Genomic DNA, 16,165 nt, shown 5'->3' with positions numbered 1-16,165 from the left:
TACAATCAAAGATTTTGCCCATTTTGCATACCCCCACTTTTTTCTTTTTTTTTTCTTTTTAATTCAATAAAAGCACCTGCTATCTAACAGCTCCGTGTTGCACTCTCAGGTGGATGGAGGTGATCAAGAGCGCTGCCAGCGTTACGGGCCGTCTGAGCCTGCTGGTCCCCGGCAAAGGAGGCGGCGGAGAAGGAGGCGGCGGAGAAGAAGGCCGCCTCCCCACAGAGATGAACGGAAGCTGACGCGGAGGAGTCCATGTCTTCATGCCTCCTTCCATTAACCACCTTAACATTGATTTCTGCGCGGAGGCTCTTTCAAGTTTTACAGGACCAACTTATAGCAAAAAGGGTGTAGCAGGTCTAACGTTGAAGGAGCTGAGATGTGAAGACGACGACGATGAGGAAGAAGGTTCCTGAAAGTGCACGTGAAATTCGACTCGAGTGCGTCGGTGCTGCTGTTCGTGCTGGCGTTGAATCAGTATTTGTCATTAACCAAGGCTGGTCCCTACTAAGATGGATGCTCTTAAACAATTCATGCCGTATTGTTTGGTAACAAGAGCGTCTGATCACGTTAGAAGACGCTACGGTCTAGTCGTCTATTTATTGTCTAGTGTGTGTGTGTGTGTGTGTGTGTGTGCGTGCGCGCGCGCATGTGCGTGTGTGAAGGGAGCCTGTTCATTTAGTCTTCCTATTGATTGTTTTTAAAACGCCGTCAAATAAAAAGATCATTTCAGTCTACACGCTGGGCCTCTGCATCTCCTTTTGCACGCACCAATATGGAAAAAAAAAGTGCTCATTCTTATTTTAAAATGTTTAATTTCACAGTATTTAAACATTAAAAATATTGAACTCACTTCTTTCTTTTTTTTATCACACAGCAGAATTTTGCTATGATTGAAATCATGATACCCTTTATTTCCATTGTTTACAACTGACAGTATTGATTTGGGATCTTTAGAAAGGAGTCGAAAGCATAAATTCATAAATTGCCGTGGATGTTAAGATTCGTCGAATGGAATCCAAACTGACAAATATGGGCGAGTACCGATGCTAGGTATCTGTATTGCGCCGGTATCTGGCCTTATTTCAAGGTATCTGTACTCGCGGCGGCAGTTGATACCAGTATTAGCAGCAGTCTTGTCTTCGTTTTATGATTAAGAACTAGAATTTAGAGGACAAAAAAATGTTAAGGATAAATCATGCTATATTGGGATATATTGTCTGTGACTGTTTTTTAGGGGAAAATATGTATCAAAAGTAAAGAGTTCAGTACACGCACTGATATCGGTCTGAAAAAAATGGTATAACAAATATCAAGTGATGTTTTCAATTGGCGTGGAATTAAATACCTCACAATATTAAAAACAAAACAAAACTAATTAGTTTAAATGATTTTCCAAAAACATCATTTTTAATGTTTACGGAATAAAATAAAACTATTCAATCATGATTTTATTCCAAAATTGATGCAATTATATATATTTTTTAAAGATTTAAAAAAGTATATTTTCTTAATAAAAAACTTTTCTGAGTTTTTTTCTTTTTAATTCTAAGAAAATAAAAAGCGCTTCTTGGGCCATCTCCTGTGCGCATGCTCGTGCATTTAGGGGCGGGGCTACGGTCTAGAATAAAAATGCGCCCTTAGAAGGAATATTTACTAACTTTGCTTTTCCACTGTTTTCCCTCGACACAAATCCACTTTTTCTGTGACGTGACGAAAAGCACAAAGTCAAATTTGCCCGACATGTTTTAGTCCACAAAGTCGTCGTCGCCATCCTTTCAGGAGCTCGTGGACGGGCAGCGGCGTGTGCGCGTTTTCCTGGCCGCCTGGCAGGCTCGCGGAGGCGGCGTGCCGAGCGGCGCGCTCCGGGAGACCACCGGAGGATTAGGAAGAGGACATGGAGATGTTACGCCGCTCGTCCGTGTTCGCCGCCGAGGTGTTCGACCGCTCGCCCACCGACAAGGAGCTGGTGTCGCAGGCCAAGGCGCTGTGCCGGGACTACATCCAATCCAGACTGAGCCGCGCGGGCATCGGCTGGTCCAAGCCCGAGCAGCTCGCCTCTTCGTGGGGGGCGAGCGGCGACGTGTCGGCGGTGCTCTTGTGGTTGGGTGAGCACTGAGGACCGTCACTTCTAGTACCGAGTCTGTCGTGGCTGGCCAGGGTTATAATTTTTTACATTATTATTATATTATATTATATTAAATATTTTAAATACTTTTGGAATTTTCATGATAGTTTTATAAAAAAAAATAAAAAAATAGTTTTCAGAGCGGCTTAAAAATGCTTCATTTTAGTTTTGTTTGTATTATAGTTTTTTTTTTTTAAAGTTTTGAATTTTTACTACTCAATACTTACCGTGATGCTTTTTACATTTTGCACACAGTAAATGAAAAGAAAAAAAGTATAACAGTCCACAAACGTGAAATTACAACACAATAGTGCACATACTGCTTCTTATGTTAGATGTGTCTTTATTAATGCTCGGATGGTCTCACTTTACATCCCATTGCCAAGTTTGAGGCTTGACTTCCTGTTGAGAAGTATTAAACCTGGTTGTACTGTTTAAAAAAAAAAAAATCGTATATGAACCAAACCCCATCGAGACTCACATAGAATCGTTTTATGTGGACAGATGCTCACAATTCCATTCATGTTAACGGGAAAATGGTAATTGGGTTGAAGTGAATGTCGCATGGTCTTGTGTTGAAGGTGACGAACTGGAGTACCTGCGTCCCAGCGTTTATCGCAACGTGGCTCGGCAGCTCAACATCGCGGTGGCCTCGGAGAGCGCGGTGACAGACGCCTTCCTGGCCGTGGCGGCCGACATCTTCTCCACAGGTGAGCCCGCAGTCGAGGAGTCTTTGGCGAGTGGGTCCTGTGGCTTATCGTTTCTTTCTCATGACTAGAAGATGGTTTTAGGGAAGTGGAGTTGACATGAAGAGGAACTTGTAATCAGTCATCAGGTTAGTGAAGGGGAATTAAATGAAGCGAGAAGGTGGAATGCGGTTTGCTCCATATTTGGTCAACAGACATTTCCTCAGAGAACGCTAACGAGCCATGTAGAGGAGTGCAAGGAAGTTACTCTTAAATTCTCCTTAATTCATGCAATTTTTTAAATTGTCTATTTATTTATGTATTTGTTGAACTACCACAGATTTCCTACTGATACCATGCCATGTGAAATAGATGCAGTTGTCACCGGTATCAAAACCAGTACCAATCTTGAGTCGACCCCAAAGGGAAAACTTTGGACTCTCTCTCTGTCTGGAAAAAGTTGCACGGCAGCGCAGTTGTAAAACGTCAGCAAAATGGAGTCATCTTGCACTTTGTACTTATGGAAGACAAACACAGAGTCAAGTGTGTTTATGGGAAGTGGAGATGGACGGGAAGCCAACGTCGGGACGTCTAAACAGTGCAAATATGGTCAACAAGAGGTTCCTGTAAAAGGAGATACACACTCTGATTCCCCTTCTCAACGGGACATTGTAACACTGCTCGTCCAGCTGAAAGAAATGCAGACAGAAGCATTTTTTCCGCCCTTAAAAAAACCCCTCATCTGCTGCCAACTGTGGCGTCAGATGAGCACAGGACCTCTGCCAAGGCTCAGCTGTGAACAAAAATAAAAGAATCCTCTTTATGTTGGGGGAGGCTACTTCCTGGTTCCTGGAGGTTGAAGGGACTGCCCCATTTTTCATACTGCCTTAGGACAGATTTCAGTCCCCAAACATTCTCACAAAGAAAAAAGTGAACCAACAAGTTGCCTCATAACAGAACATAGCATACAAATCAAGTGATTCACCATTAATACACTTTAGCTTAGGGAATTACATTTTCTCTTTTGGTTTTTAACTTAGCATAACATTAATATACAAATAACAAAACAATAAACAAATAATATGGTGTGCCATTAATCATTTTTGTTTGAATAATTTACTTGGGGTTAGGGTTTAGGTTTAAGGGTTAAAGGGGTACAAAGGGTAAAAAGGGTAAAAAGGGTTAAAAGGGTTAAAAGGGTAAAAAGGGTTAAAACGGTTAAAAGGGTAAAAAGGGTTAAAAGGGTAAAAAGGGTTAAAAGGGTAAAAAGGGTAAAAAGGTTTAAAAGGGGTAAAAGGGTAAAAAGGGTTAAAAGGGTAAAAAGGATAAAAGGGGTTAAAAAGGGTTAAAAGGGTTAAAAGGGTAAAAAGGGTTAAAAGGGTAAAAAGGGTTAAAAGGGGTTAAAAGGGTTAAAAGTGTTAAAAGGGTAAAAAGGGTTAAAAATGGTTAAAAGGGTAAAAAGGGTTAAAAGGGTAAAAAGGGTAAAAAGGATAAAAAAGGGTTAAAAAGGGTTAAAAGGGTAAAAAGGGTTAAAAGGGTTAAAAAGGTTAAAAAGGTTAAAAGGGTTAAAAGAGTAAAAAGGGTTAAAAGAGTAAAAAGGGTTAAAAGGGTAAAAGGGTAAAAAGGGTTAAAAGGGTAAAAAGGGTTAAAAGGGTTAAAAGAGTAAAAAGGGTTAAAAGGGTAAAAAGGGTTAAAAGGGTAAAAAGAATAAAAAGGGTTAAAAAGGGTTAAAAGGGTAAAAAGGGTTAAAAGGGTAAAAAGGGTTAAAAAGGTTAAAAGAGTAAAAAGGGTTAAAAGGGTAAAAAGGGTAAAAATGGTTAAAAGAGTAAAAAGGGTAAAAAGGGTTAAAAGGGTAAAAAGGGTTAAAACGGTTAAAATGGTAAAAAGGGTTAAAAGGGTAAAAAGGGTTAAAAGTGTTAAAAGGGTAAAAAGGGTTAAAAATGGTTAAAAGGGTAAAAAGGGTTAAAAGGGTAAAAAGGGTAAAAAGGATAAAAAAGGGTTAAAAAGGGTTAAAAGGGTAAAAAGGGTTAAAAGGGTTAAAAAGGTTAAAAAGGTTAAAAGGGTTAAAAGAGTAAAAAGGGTTAAAAGAGTAAAAAGGGTTAAAAGGGTAAAAGGGTAAAAAGGGTTAAAAGGGTAAAAAGGGTTAAAAGGGTTAAAAGAGTAAAAAGGGTTAAAAGGGTAAAAAGGGTTAAAAGGGTAAAAAGAATAAAAAGGGTTAAAAAGGGTTAAAAGGGTAAAAAGGGTTAAAAGGGTAAAAAGGGTTAAAAAGGTTAAAAGAGTAAAAAGGGTTAAAAGGGTAAAAAGGGTAAAAATGGTTAAAAGAGTAAAAAGGGTAAAAAGGGTTAAAAGGGTAAAAAGGGTTAAAACGGTTAAAATGGTAAAAAGGGTTAAAAGGGTAAAAAGGGTTAAAAAGGTTAAAAGGGTTAAAAGAGTAAAAAGGGTAAAAAGGGTTAAAAGGGTTAAAAGGGTTAAAAGGGTTAAAAGGGTTAAAAGGTTAAAAGGGTTAAAAGGGTAAAAAGGGTAAAAAGGGTTAAAAGGGTAAAAAGGGTTAGGGTTAACCAAAGAGAAAATACGTTTTCTCAAACATAAGTCGTTGGCTGTTGTTTTTTTAGCCAGTTGGTTTACTGAGGATCATGTAAGAAGACAGGACTGGACCATCCTTTGATTCAGGGACAGGCTGAACGATTCCGTTCAGACTCAAATGACAAAAACAAAAGAAAAATTCTAAGCATATTGTGTTTGTCTACCCACTCGTATGCTATGTCGAGTTAGCAGGCTACTTCCTGGACAGGACAGTAGCATTTTTTGGTTTTAATGCCTGGGCAGAGGCGATGGTTCAACCCTAACCCTAACCCTAACCCTAACCCTAACCCTAACCCTAACCCTAACCCTAACCCTAACCCTAACCCTAACCCTAACCCTAACCCTAACCCTAACCCTAACCCTAACCCTAACCCTAACCCTAACCCTAACCCTAACCCTAACCCTAACCCTAACCCTAACCCTAACCCTAACCCTAACCCTAACCCTAACCCTAACCCTAACCCTAACCCTAACCCTAACCCTAACCCTAACCCTAACCCTAACCCTAACCCTAACCCTAACCCTAACCCTAACCCTAACCCTAACCCTAACCCTAACCCTAACCCTAACCCTAACCCTAACCCTAACCCTAACCCTAACCCTAACCCTAACCCTAACCCTAACCCTAACCCTAACCCTAACCCTAACCCTAACCCTAACCCTAACCCTAACCCTAACCCTAACCCTAACCCTAACCCTAACCCTAACCCTAACCCTAACCCTAACCCTAACCCTAACCCTAACCCTAACCCTAACCCTAACCCTAACCCTAACCCTAACCCTAACCCTAACCCTAACCCTAACCCTAACCCTAACCCTAACCCTAACCCTAACCCTAACCCTAACCCTAACCCTAACCCTAACCCTAACCCTAACCCTAACCCTAACCCTAACCCTAACCCTAACCCTAACCCTAACCCTAACCCTAACCCTAACCCTAACCCTAACCCTAACCCTAACCCTAACCCTAACCCTAACCCTAACCCTAACCCTAACCCTAACCCTAACCCTAACCCTAACCCTAACCCTAACCCTAACCCTAACCCTAACCCTAACCCTAACCCTAACCCTAACCCTAACCCTAACCCTAACCCTAACCCTAACCCTAACCCTAACCCTAACCCTAACCCTAACCCTAACCCTAACCCTAACCCTAACCCTAACCCTAACCCTAACCCTAACCCTAACCCTAACCCTAACCCTAACCCTAACCCTAACCCTAACCCTAACCCTAACCCTAACCCTAACCCTAACCCTAACCCTAACCCTAACCCTAACCCTAACCCTAACCCTAACCCTAACCCTAACCCTAACCCTAACCCTAACCCTAACCCTAACCCTAACCCTAACCCTAACCCTAACCCTAACCCTAACCCTAACCCTAACCCTAACCCTAACCCTAACCCTAACCCTAACCCTAACCCTAACCCTAACCCTAACCCTAACCCTAACCCTAACCCTAACCCTAACCCTAACCCTAACCCTAACCCTAACCCACCTTTTTAACCTTTTTAACCTTTTTAACCTTTTTACCCATTTTACCCTTTTAAACCTTTTAAACCTTTTAAACCTTTTTACCCATTTTACCCTTTTAAACCTTTTTACCCATTTTACCCTTTTAAACCTTTTTACCCATTTTACCCTTTTTAATGCATTTTGCGCCATACTTGTTTGTTTGCTATTTGTGCGCTATGCTAAGTGAGCAGGTTACTTCCTGGTTCACTGAGGATGATGCAAGATGCATTTTTGACAGGGGGGATGCTTCTTGAGTGGCAAAATAAATGACTTCAGATGTCTGTGTCTTTGCGTATGCGTTTGTCCAGGTGTGACGTGGGGCAAGGTCGTGTCTTTATACGCGGTGGCTGGCTCCCTTGCTGTGGACTGCGTTCGCCACGGCCACCCCGCCATGGTCCATACCATTGTGGACTGCATGGGGGAGTTTGTCCGCAAAAGTTTGTCCACGTGGTTGAAACGCAGAGGAGGTTGGGTAAGTACGCACGCACGCGCACACACACGTACACTAAAGTGGATTTCAAGCCTGACTTAGGGTTTAAAAAAGTTGGGTTGTCACTTGCTGTTCTTCTTCTTCTTCTTTAGGTGGATCTGACTAAATGTGTGGTGAACACAGAGGTCGGTTTGCGTTCGCACTGGTTGGTGTTGTCTCTGTGCACCTTCGGACACTACGTCAAGGCCGCGGTGCTCTACCTGCTCAGGGACAAGTGACGGACCTCGGCTCGTGATGCGCCCCCCCCCCCCCACCAACACAGAAAACACACACACACTCACAATTATTAATAGAGTCAACAAAATGACACGCAAGCACATTGTACATGTCATGTTATTCATACCTATGCCATTTATTAATAACGACCGCCGCCATAAACACAACCACTACAAATAATGCAACGTATGGCTGAGTGTGAATTTACTGCCTTTGGTCGTGTTTACATTCATTTGCACGGAGTCACACACTACCTGCACCTTATTTATTGTTTAATTATTATTACAGCACATATTCTGTTCGAAAGTGTGTGTGTTGTTGTTTTTTTTAGCATTCCACAAAACTGCCTATTTTGTTCATGTTTTAATTGTTTGGTAACACAAACGGATGTAGAAATCCTTTCCTGTGCTGTAGTTGTCAGTTTGTTTCATAAATGAGCACGTTTCACTTTAATGTGTTTTATTTCATTCATTCAGAATGGCGAATCAGAAATGTTTATACTGTGTCAAATGAGTCATTAATAAACTAGTCTTTCATTCCTCCTGACATATGTTTTAGTTATATGGTTTTATTTTGTGGAATGGGTCATTATAGTGCTGTTTTTAAAGGATTTGGGTAAAATAAAACCTTTCCATTGCCTGGACCAATATGGCGACGCTTGCTGTTCCGCCTGGACCAATATGGCGGGGTTAAAAAAAACTAAAAAAAAACAAGGTTCACGGTATCTCTATATACAGGAAGGGTAATAAATACTATCACGTATATGAAAACAACGTGGTTGACAGTAAAAAGAAAAAAATATTTTTGACAGTAAATTCGGGAAGTCACGTTATGATTCCCGTACGTCTCTTGCGTACGTGCAGGTGGAGCGACAGCGCTATCTTGCTGCATTACGACATTCTCCGGACCCCTCAACGTCACCAGTTTTTAATTGGTCAATGCAGGTCATATATCAAATCCTATTGGTTACACTCACGATGATCCCGCCTTTCTCCCAACTTCCGCACTATTACTCTTTCGCGATTGGTCGAGCTGGGGCCTGACTGTCTCGAGAACAACAAACAAGTCCAGCACAGCTCGTCGGGATGGACGCAGGTAAGGCGAGATTTTTGAGCAAAAATAACATCATAACATGAAATGTTGTCAGAACAACACAACAACATATTAACAACAAAAGTTCACTCCGGGCGCCAGTCGGCTCGGGTTACCAACCCAGCGCCAAAGCGACATTCCTTTGGAGCTTCGTTGGCGTTAGCCTTGCTAGAGTGATGACCAAAGCTAAATTTTTAGCTAAATTACGTTAGCCTGCTGGTTTGTTTTGATTTTGTTTTTGGTGTTTTTTTTCTTTTTCTTTAAAATCTTTACATTGTGTATCGAAGCCATGTGTACTTTCTGTACTTGATTTGATAAGTGCTCGTTCTTGGATTGGTAATGCTTATTATATTTATATTTGAGTGTTTGCTCAGTCATCATTACCAAAAGATGATTGACAACTCTCACATTGTACAAAGCTAGTTGCTAAATCGCGTCCCTTTTGGCAATGACTTGATAAATGGCAGTTTACTGTGTACAACAAGCTGTTAGATGTGAAGTAAATGGGAGAAAAGCTCAAAATAGGATTGTTCCAAAAGTGTCTGAGGTTAGGGGGTGTCTTAAATGGAAATAGTTCGGTCTTGTCTGACGTCATCCTAAGATAGTAGCTGCTTAGCTAGCAAATCACCCATCACAAATCATGTACATTACATACATTATATCACTTTTTTGTTTCTTTCATTGATTTTGAATTGCCCCCCACGATATGTTACATCAATTGAAATTGTTACTCTGTGATTTAGTCACTGTTGTTTGAGACACCTAATTTAGCCACAATGGAACAGTCCTCCCTGTCCTAGAATTAAAAAAAATGGTACAGTCTTGTCCTACGTTATCCTAAGTGAACCAGGAAGTACAAATAAACGGGTTTGCGGTCCTGCTATTTTGCAAAAAATAAAATACAACGAATTGTACAGTTCTATTATAATATTTTGCTCCCCCTGTTTATTTTGGTGTAATTCCCCTGTTGATCACCAGATGGTGGCATGCTATTTAGTCTGACAGTCAATTTGACTAAAGATTATTATATATTATTATTATAATATTGCAATTGTGATTTCATATGAGATCATGTTTTCAAGGTCATCTCCCCATGTGCTATTTAACAAACGTGACCATGTCTTTTTTTTTTTTTTTTTTTCAACAAACAAGCGATCATTTAATCTGTATAAATATAAAATGATTTTATGCCAACAAAGCCAAGCGGGAAGCAGAATGCTAACGTGACGTAGCGTACTTTTCATCCACGCTCACGGACTCGTCTCGATGCGTTCTGTGCTCGACAGCGACGTTGACATATGACACGCTTCGCTTTGGTGAGTTTGAGGATTTCCCCGAGACCTCGGACCCCGTCTGGATTTTAGGCAGAGAATACAACGCGCTCACAGGTAAGCGTTTCTTGATAGTCTTTGGCTTTACACTGTAGGTCACAAAGCACAAGGAATGAACACGATGATGAGAAAGAATCCACACAAAAATGGAAAGCGCAAGTCACGCGATCGCCACACATGTTTGGCTCAATGTGTTTCCCGACAGAGAAAGATGACATCCTATCAGACGTCACCTCGCGACTTTGGTTCACGTACAGAAAAAACTTCCCCCCCATAGGTGAGTGCCGTGGGCGCCGGCGCAACATTTTGATGTACTTATTTTTGGAAGCCCAGCAAAACGTTTCCCGCACGTTTTCAGGTGGCACGGGGCCCACGTCGGACACGGGTTGGGGCTGCATGCTGCGGTGCGGGCAGATGATCCTGGGCGAGGCGCTGATGTGCCGGCACTTGGGCAGAGGTAGCGAACGGCCGCCAAGCAGCCACGAGACGCGTGCCGGCGCCTTGTAACGCTTTCCTCCGCGGCAGACTGGCGATGGTCGTCGGGACACGAGCAGAGAGAAGAATACGTCAGCATCCTCAACGCCTTCATCGACAAAAAGGACAGTTACTATTCCATCCATCAGATCGGTGAGTGGCCTCCCCGTTCCTCGCACCCGTGTCAGGCGCTCGGCTTATTCTTTGGCTTTTGTGGAATGGATCCCGCAGCCCAGATGGGAGTCGGCGAGGGCAAGCCCATCGGACAGTGGTACGGACCGAACACAGTCGCGCAGGTTCTCAAGTGAGTCTCTTTTCCAAAGCACGGCGGGCTCACGGTTCGAATCTGCGCTCTGGCATTTCCTCCGTGAACTTTACCTGTGCTCGCCTTTGCCCAGGAAGCTGGCGGTTTTCGACACGTGGAGCCGGTTGGCGGTGCACGTGGCCATGGACAACACGGTGGTCATCGAGGAAATCAGTGAGTTTGCGTCGCTCGCTCGCGATGACGCCAGGAAGTGATGACGAGCAAACGTGGCGTTCGTGGCACGCAGAGCGTCTTTGCATGCCTTGGCTGGACGCTTGTGGCGATTCGGCGGCGGCGGCGGCGAGCGAACTGAACGGCTGTTTGGAGGGCGCGTGCGCGCTCCCGGGCGACGGCGAGGACGTGCAACTTTGGAGGCCGCTCGTCCTTCTCATTCCGCTCCGGCTGGGACTCAGCGACATCAACGACGCCTACATACAAACGCTCAAGGTGACGCTCGCGAGTTCGAGGCGTTGGCGGGCTGCGTACAGGAAGTTGAAAAGATGCCGGCAAAAAAGTATTGGGACACCTGTAGGGAGTTATGCAAATGTTGAATTTGGATTAAAAATGTGTGTGACAAGCACAGGAAGTTGAAAAGGTAAAACATCTGGAGATTGCGACAAAGTATCGGGGCAACACAAGGTGAGTGTGCAGGTGTTTCGAAAAAACGCACAGGATGTTGAAATTATTTGTATGTCAACAGGAAGTTTAAAACGTGGACCAAAGTACGAGGACGCAGGAAGTTGAAGCTTAAAATAAATGGTAGGAAAAGTCAAGGTTTGCAAAAGTAGCGAGACGGCCCCACAACAAACCTCTCGGCAGGTGTCCCAAAACTTTCGTCTGCATTTTCCGTCATCTTCCTGGCGGCGTCCCCAACATTTTTTGTCCAAACGTAAAACAAAATGAAAACCTGTGCTTGTGCCGCCGCAGCAATGCTTCATGCTGCCGCAGTCGCTGGGCGTCATCGGCGGGAAACCAAACAGCGCTCACTACTTCATCGGCTACGTCGGTACGTCTCCCCCATGTGACCGCTCGTCCGCCATTTTGTTCATCTCTGGCGCATTTCCCCCGCCCTCCAGGCGAGGAGCTGATCTACTTGGACCCTCACACCACGCAGCCGGCCGTGGAACCCTGCGACGACGGCCGCGTGCCCGACGACTCGTACCACTGCCAGCACCCGCCCTGCCGCATGCACATCTGCGAACTGGACCCGTCCATCGCCGCCGTAAGGGATCTGCGCTGGCGGCCATTTTGTGAGCGATCGCCTTTGGTGACGGAACCCGTGTCCTTGTGTCCTCCCAGGGTTTCTTCTGCAGAACGGAGGACGACTTTGACGACTGGTGCATGCGCATAAGGAGGGTACGTTTTTTTTTTGTCTCTTTTCTTTTTTTTATGTTCAAAATAAAATAAAAGTATTTACAGGAAGTTGAAAACTATGGGAGACAAAACAGGAAGTGCAATGATTTGGACAAATGTTGGGTATTACCGGGACGTCTGCTGGACGAATTAGAAAAGATTGGCCAAAAGTATTGGGACGTCCACGGGAAATGAACATTTGGGGACATCTACAGGAAGTTGAAAAGATGTGGAAAAAAGTATTGGGACACCTTCAAGAAGGTCAGAGTTCAGAACTCATTGCCCTCTACCATCTCACAGTCTGTGTGTGTGTGTGTGTGTGTGTGTGCGTGTGTGCGTGTGTGTGCGTGTAGCTGTCATGCAACAGAGGAGGCTTACCAATGTTTGAGCTGGTGGACAGTCAGCCGTCTCACATGGTCTGCGTGGACGCGCTCAACCTCACTCCCGGTAAAACATCGTCGTTTGACCTTCAAACGGCGACTTCCTGTTCTTCAAATTGCAACATTCACACTTGCGCAACGTCATTGGCTGTCTTTGTGCCCGCGTTTGCTGCAGACTTCTCCGACTCGGACCGCCTGGAGCGCTTCTTTGACTCCGAGGACGAAGAGTTTGAGATCCTTTCCTTGTGAGGATCCCACACGGTTTGACGCCGAAACAAACAAACAAAGAAAAAAAGAAGATTCTCTCGTCTTTTTCCGCGCTCCGAAAGGGGGAAAAGCCGCGATCCGGCTCGGGAACGCCCCCGAAAGGCAGGACGGGACTCGCGTGCGCGTCCTCGCCTCCAAACGGTTTTTTCCGTGGGAGTCTTAACTGCATCACTAACTAACGTCGATAAGGAGAAAAGAACGGTGCCTTGCCCCCCCCCCTCCCCTAAATCCCCCCCCCCTCCCCTGCCAAGCCTGAGTCCATCCCCTAACGCGCTTCAGCTACGCTACGTGACCACTCAATGCAAAAAGTATCCTTCCACCAGATTATTTATTTACTCATCAGCATACACTACTCTCAAAAATCGAAGCGAGCTAAGCTAGGCTACACAGCCTAGCGTCTCAAAACTTTTGAAATGCGCATTAAATGGACCAATAAATTCCCAAAGTTCTCAACTAGCGACATTGCACGAGGCTACAGAGACTGGAAGAGTCACAGAAAGGCATAGAAGTGGACACCTTTAGATTTTTTTATTTTTTATTTCAAACAGTTTTAGGTTCATCCTGAAATTTGACCCGGACGAACGTACTTTTTTGGGAGTGGTGTATGTACACACGCACACACATGCAGATGAGACGGAAGTGACAAATAAACTGACTGATGATAAGATTTCACTTTTGAGTGTGTGAGAATAAAAAGTTCATGGACAAGCATGTTATGCTATGAGGAAAAATGCTATAAAAAAATTGTTGGATCATTATAAAAATAAAATTGTGAGGGGGGGCGGGGTTAACATTTTATGAGAAAATGTTGATAAAATTCAACAAGAACAATGTAATTTTATGAGGACGAAAAATTATAATCATTTGAGAAAAAATAAACTTTCAACTATTTTCTAGTAAAATCATTTTGCTTGTATAATTACGACATTTCAAATGTATTTTAATAAGTACAACTTTACTTGGTATGGCAAACAAAAAACAGCTTTCTGGTTGGTTACTTCCTTGTTATGTGGGCGTCTTCATTGTGTTAACTTTTGAAATTTAGTGGGCCTGCAACTGCACCCTGAAGTGGTAATAATGGCAGGGCGACGGCCCCGCCCCTCCGAAAGGACATTTTTTCCCACCTCCATAGAGATGATACTTTTATTTTCTTTTTAAGGAGGCTGGAACCGATTATTTGCACTTCTGATCATTTTAGTGGGGAGAGATGATTTGAGGTATTTGAAAATTACAACTTTATTATAAATTGCTCATCTTCTACTTCAATTTCGTTCCGTTAGTCTCAAACACAATTCGACCATTTAAAAAGAAAAAAAAGGAGCAGCGGCCGTTTACTTCCAGAGCTCTCCCAGAGGTTGCGTCGCCGCCACCCGGATGGCGTCCAGGCTTTTCTGGGCGATGTTGTCGTGAACGTCGTCCACGCTCCCGGACGCGTCCACCACCTGCGGCGGGACGAGGTGGCGACGTGAGGGAGGAAGAGGACGGACGGACGGTCTTTTTGCGTCCTCACCTTCCAGTTGACGGACGGGTCGTCCATCAGCTGACCAAAGCGTTCCAGCACGGCGCTCTGGAAAGCGGCGTCCTCGTAACGCTCCTCGCCGTAGCGGCCCCGGGAAGCCGCCTCAGCCGGGCTCAGTCGCAGGAACAGGACAATGTCCGGCTTGGGCAGACCCACGTCCGGCCTGGTGCACCAGTCCAGGCTGAAACCCTAAAATTCACACATTTTCTTACAAAGTTACAACCACGGGAGAAATATTACATTTTTCTCAAAGTTACAAGTGAGAATTTTTTTTTTAAGTGAAAATACAACATTTTCCACATAAAGTTACATCTATAAAAATTATTATTTTTTTTAAACCATTTTTCTCAAAGTGATGACGACCAGTCAAAATCTGATAATTCTGTTATAACTAAAATTCTCAACGTTTGGCCCGTTTGAGTAAAATTACATCGTCATTCTCATTCATAATGTTAAGACTTTATTCTGTAAAAAAAAAAATTCTCTCACATTATGTATAATAATGTTGACAACTATTTTTAATAGAATTTTGATTTGATAAAAATGTAAGAATTGGCAGCAGATTGACTGAGGAGAAATAGCCTCACTGGTTTGGCGCTGGTGAAGGCGGCGCCGGAGAAGGCGTACCGGTCCACCACCAGCGTGGTACCTCGCTCCAGTTTTCTCCTAATTTCAGGCCTGGAGAGAAAGAAAAAAAAAGTCATTGAGTTAGTGAAGAGGTTTGAAAATTGCAAGCATAAAAAGTCGTAAATGAATGCAACTTGGATTAAGTCACAGAGTTGTTGTTGCAACGTAAACTTGGGAAAACTACTCACAACTTTTTTTTACAATTTTATTCTTGGTGAAGTTATTCCTTATATTGCAATAACAGTACAACACTTTTCTTTTTGTTAGATCTTCTGAGAAAATTTGTATTCAATTAATATAGTAACATTTTGAAATGCGTTTCTTATATTACAGCCTTTTTTTGTTTGACAAATTACAACTTTTTTTCAGATTTTTTTCTCTCTACTATCAGTTCAAAAGTAAGGTAAAATATGCAAAGTACGGTTCCGAAAACAGTGGGAATATATATATATATATTTTTTTTTTATTAAAGAAAAACATGATTACAAACACCGAGCACCTCAGATTCGGCAATAATCTCCCTCCGGATCCGGCCCCCACTTACACCATTTCCCAGCGGTTGGCGGAGAAGAGGAGGTGCACTGTGTGGTCCTCCAACTCGCTCTTCTTCTCCAGGTAAGCGCTGATCAGCTTTCCGATCGTCGTGCTTCTGTCTGCCAACAGCAAAAGCACAACTATAAATCAGAGCACTTTCTTTAACCCTTAAAGACTTTAACTATCATCGGGGGGGGGGGGGTCTCACCGGGAAACCTCATCATCTCCGCCGGGTGTCCGCTCTGTTGCAGCGACTGGACCAACTTCTTGCACTGGGTGGTCTTGCCGGCTTTGTCCACCCCCTCCAGCACGATGAGCGCGCCTCGCTTGGCTGCCATGCCGGCAAACAAAATGCAGGATGTCGCCCGAGTGTTCTTCCCGCGCTGTAAAAATGTAAACACGGAAGTCGGGAGCCGCATTTCCTGTCCGCTGGGGTCGCCAGACAGACTCCGCCCCCGTGCCACCGACGTCATCACGTCGTACGCAAGCAGCGACTGTGGCGTTTGAGAGGAAACGATGCACCGATCGGCTAAAAGCTAAAAGAGGCTAGTGCAGGTGTCTCGCGTCGTGGCCCAAAATACATTTAACTGCGAGATACAGCAACGGTATTGTATACACGGTCTTAAAAAAAATAATAATAATCATCGTGCGTCACAACTGTTGTGT

At 43.7% G+C, this 16,165-nt stretch overlaps 4 protein-coding genes across 7 annotated transcripts in view; 3 read left to right on the top strand and 1 right to left on the bottom strand.

Annotated features, from left to right (window-relative positions):
* farp2 (FERM, RhoGEF and pleckstrin domain protein 2) overlaps positions 1-737 on the top strand; it is a 36,108-nt gene extending 35,371 nt beyond the window's left edge. For all 4 annotated transcript variants that reach the window (XM_086090026.1, XM_086090027.1, XM_086090028.1 and 1 more), the window contains one exon: positions 110-737. In XM_086090026.1, coding sequence (XP_085946152.1) covers positions 110-242 — 133 coding nt within the window. In that variant the 3' untranslated portion in view covers positions 243-737. The remainder of the gene's footprint in view (positions 1-109) is intronic.
* An 876-nt stretch (positions 738-1,613) lies between these two features.
* boka (BCL2 family apoptosis regulator BOK a) lies at positions 1,614-8,164 on the top strand. Its single transcript, XM_086089267.1, has 4 exons — positions 1,614-2,108; positions 2,710-2,838; positions 7,221-7,384; positions 7,495-8,164. Exons 1-4 carry the CDS (start codon positions 1,898-1,900, stop codon positions 7,618-7,620), a joined length of 630 nt encoding a protein of 209 aa, XP_085945393.1. The 5' UTR covers positions 1,614-1,897; the 3' UTR covers positions 7,621-8,164.
* Positions 8,165-8,637: 473 nt separating this feature from the next.
* On the top strand, positions 8,638-13,530 carry atg4b (autophagy related 4B, cysteine peptidase). The gene is made up of 13 exons (XM_086088440.1): positions 8,638-8,713; positions 9,997-10,098; positions 10,247-10,318; positions 10,400-10,498; positions 10,567-10,668; positions 10,747-10,819; positions 10,914-10,993; positions 11,067-11,266; positions 11,747-11,825; positions 11,896-12,041; positions 12,119-12,175; positions 12,526-12,619; positions 12,728-13,530. Exons 1-13 carry the CDS (start codon positions 8,704-8,706, stop codon positions 12,799-12,801), a joined length of 1,188 nt encoding a protein of 395 aa, XP_085944566.1. The 5' UTR covers positions 8,638-8,703; the 3' UTR covers positions 12,802-13,530.
* dtymk (deoxythymidylate kinase (thymidylate kinase)) lies at positions 13,337-15,942 on the bottom strand. Its single transcript, XM_086088441.1, has 5 exons — positions 15,708-15,942; positions 15,510-15,618; positions 14,926-15,016; positions 14,330-14,527; positions 13,337-14,261 (listed from the first exon to the last, which is right to left on the bottom strand). The coding sequence occupies exons 1-5, from the start codon at positions 15,916-15,918 to the stop codon at positions 14,151-14,153; spliced, it is 720 nt and encodes a 239-aa protein (XP_085944567.1). The 5' UTR covers positions 15,919-15,942; the 3' UTR covers positions 13,337-14,150.
* Positions 15,943-16,165: the final 223 nt, after the last annotated feature.

The sequence above is a fragment of the Leptonotus elevatus genome, chromosome 11 (assembly GCF_054856555.1).
Source record: "Leptonotus elevatus isolate MCC_2025b chromosome 11, RoL_Lele_1.0, whole genome shotgun sequence".
NCBI classification, from domain to species: Eukaryota; Metazoa; Chordata; class Actinopteri; order Syngnathiformes; family Syngnathidae; genus Leptonotus; species Leptonotus elevatus.
This window is presented reverse-complemented; position numbering and strand designations above follow the sequence as displayed.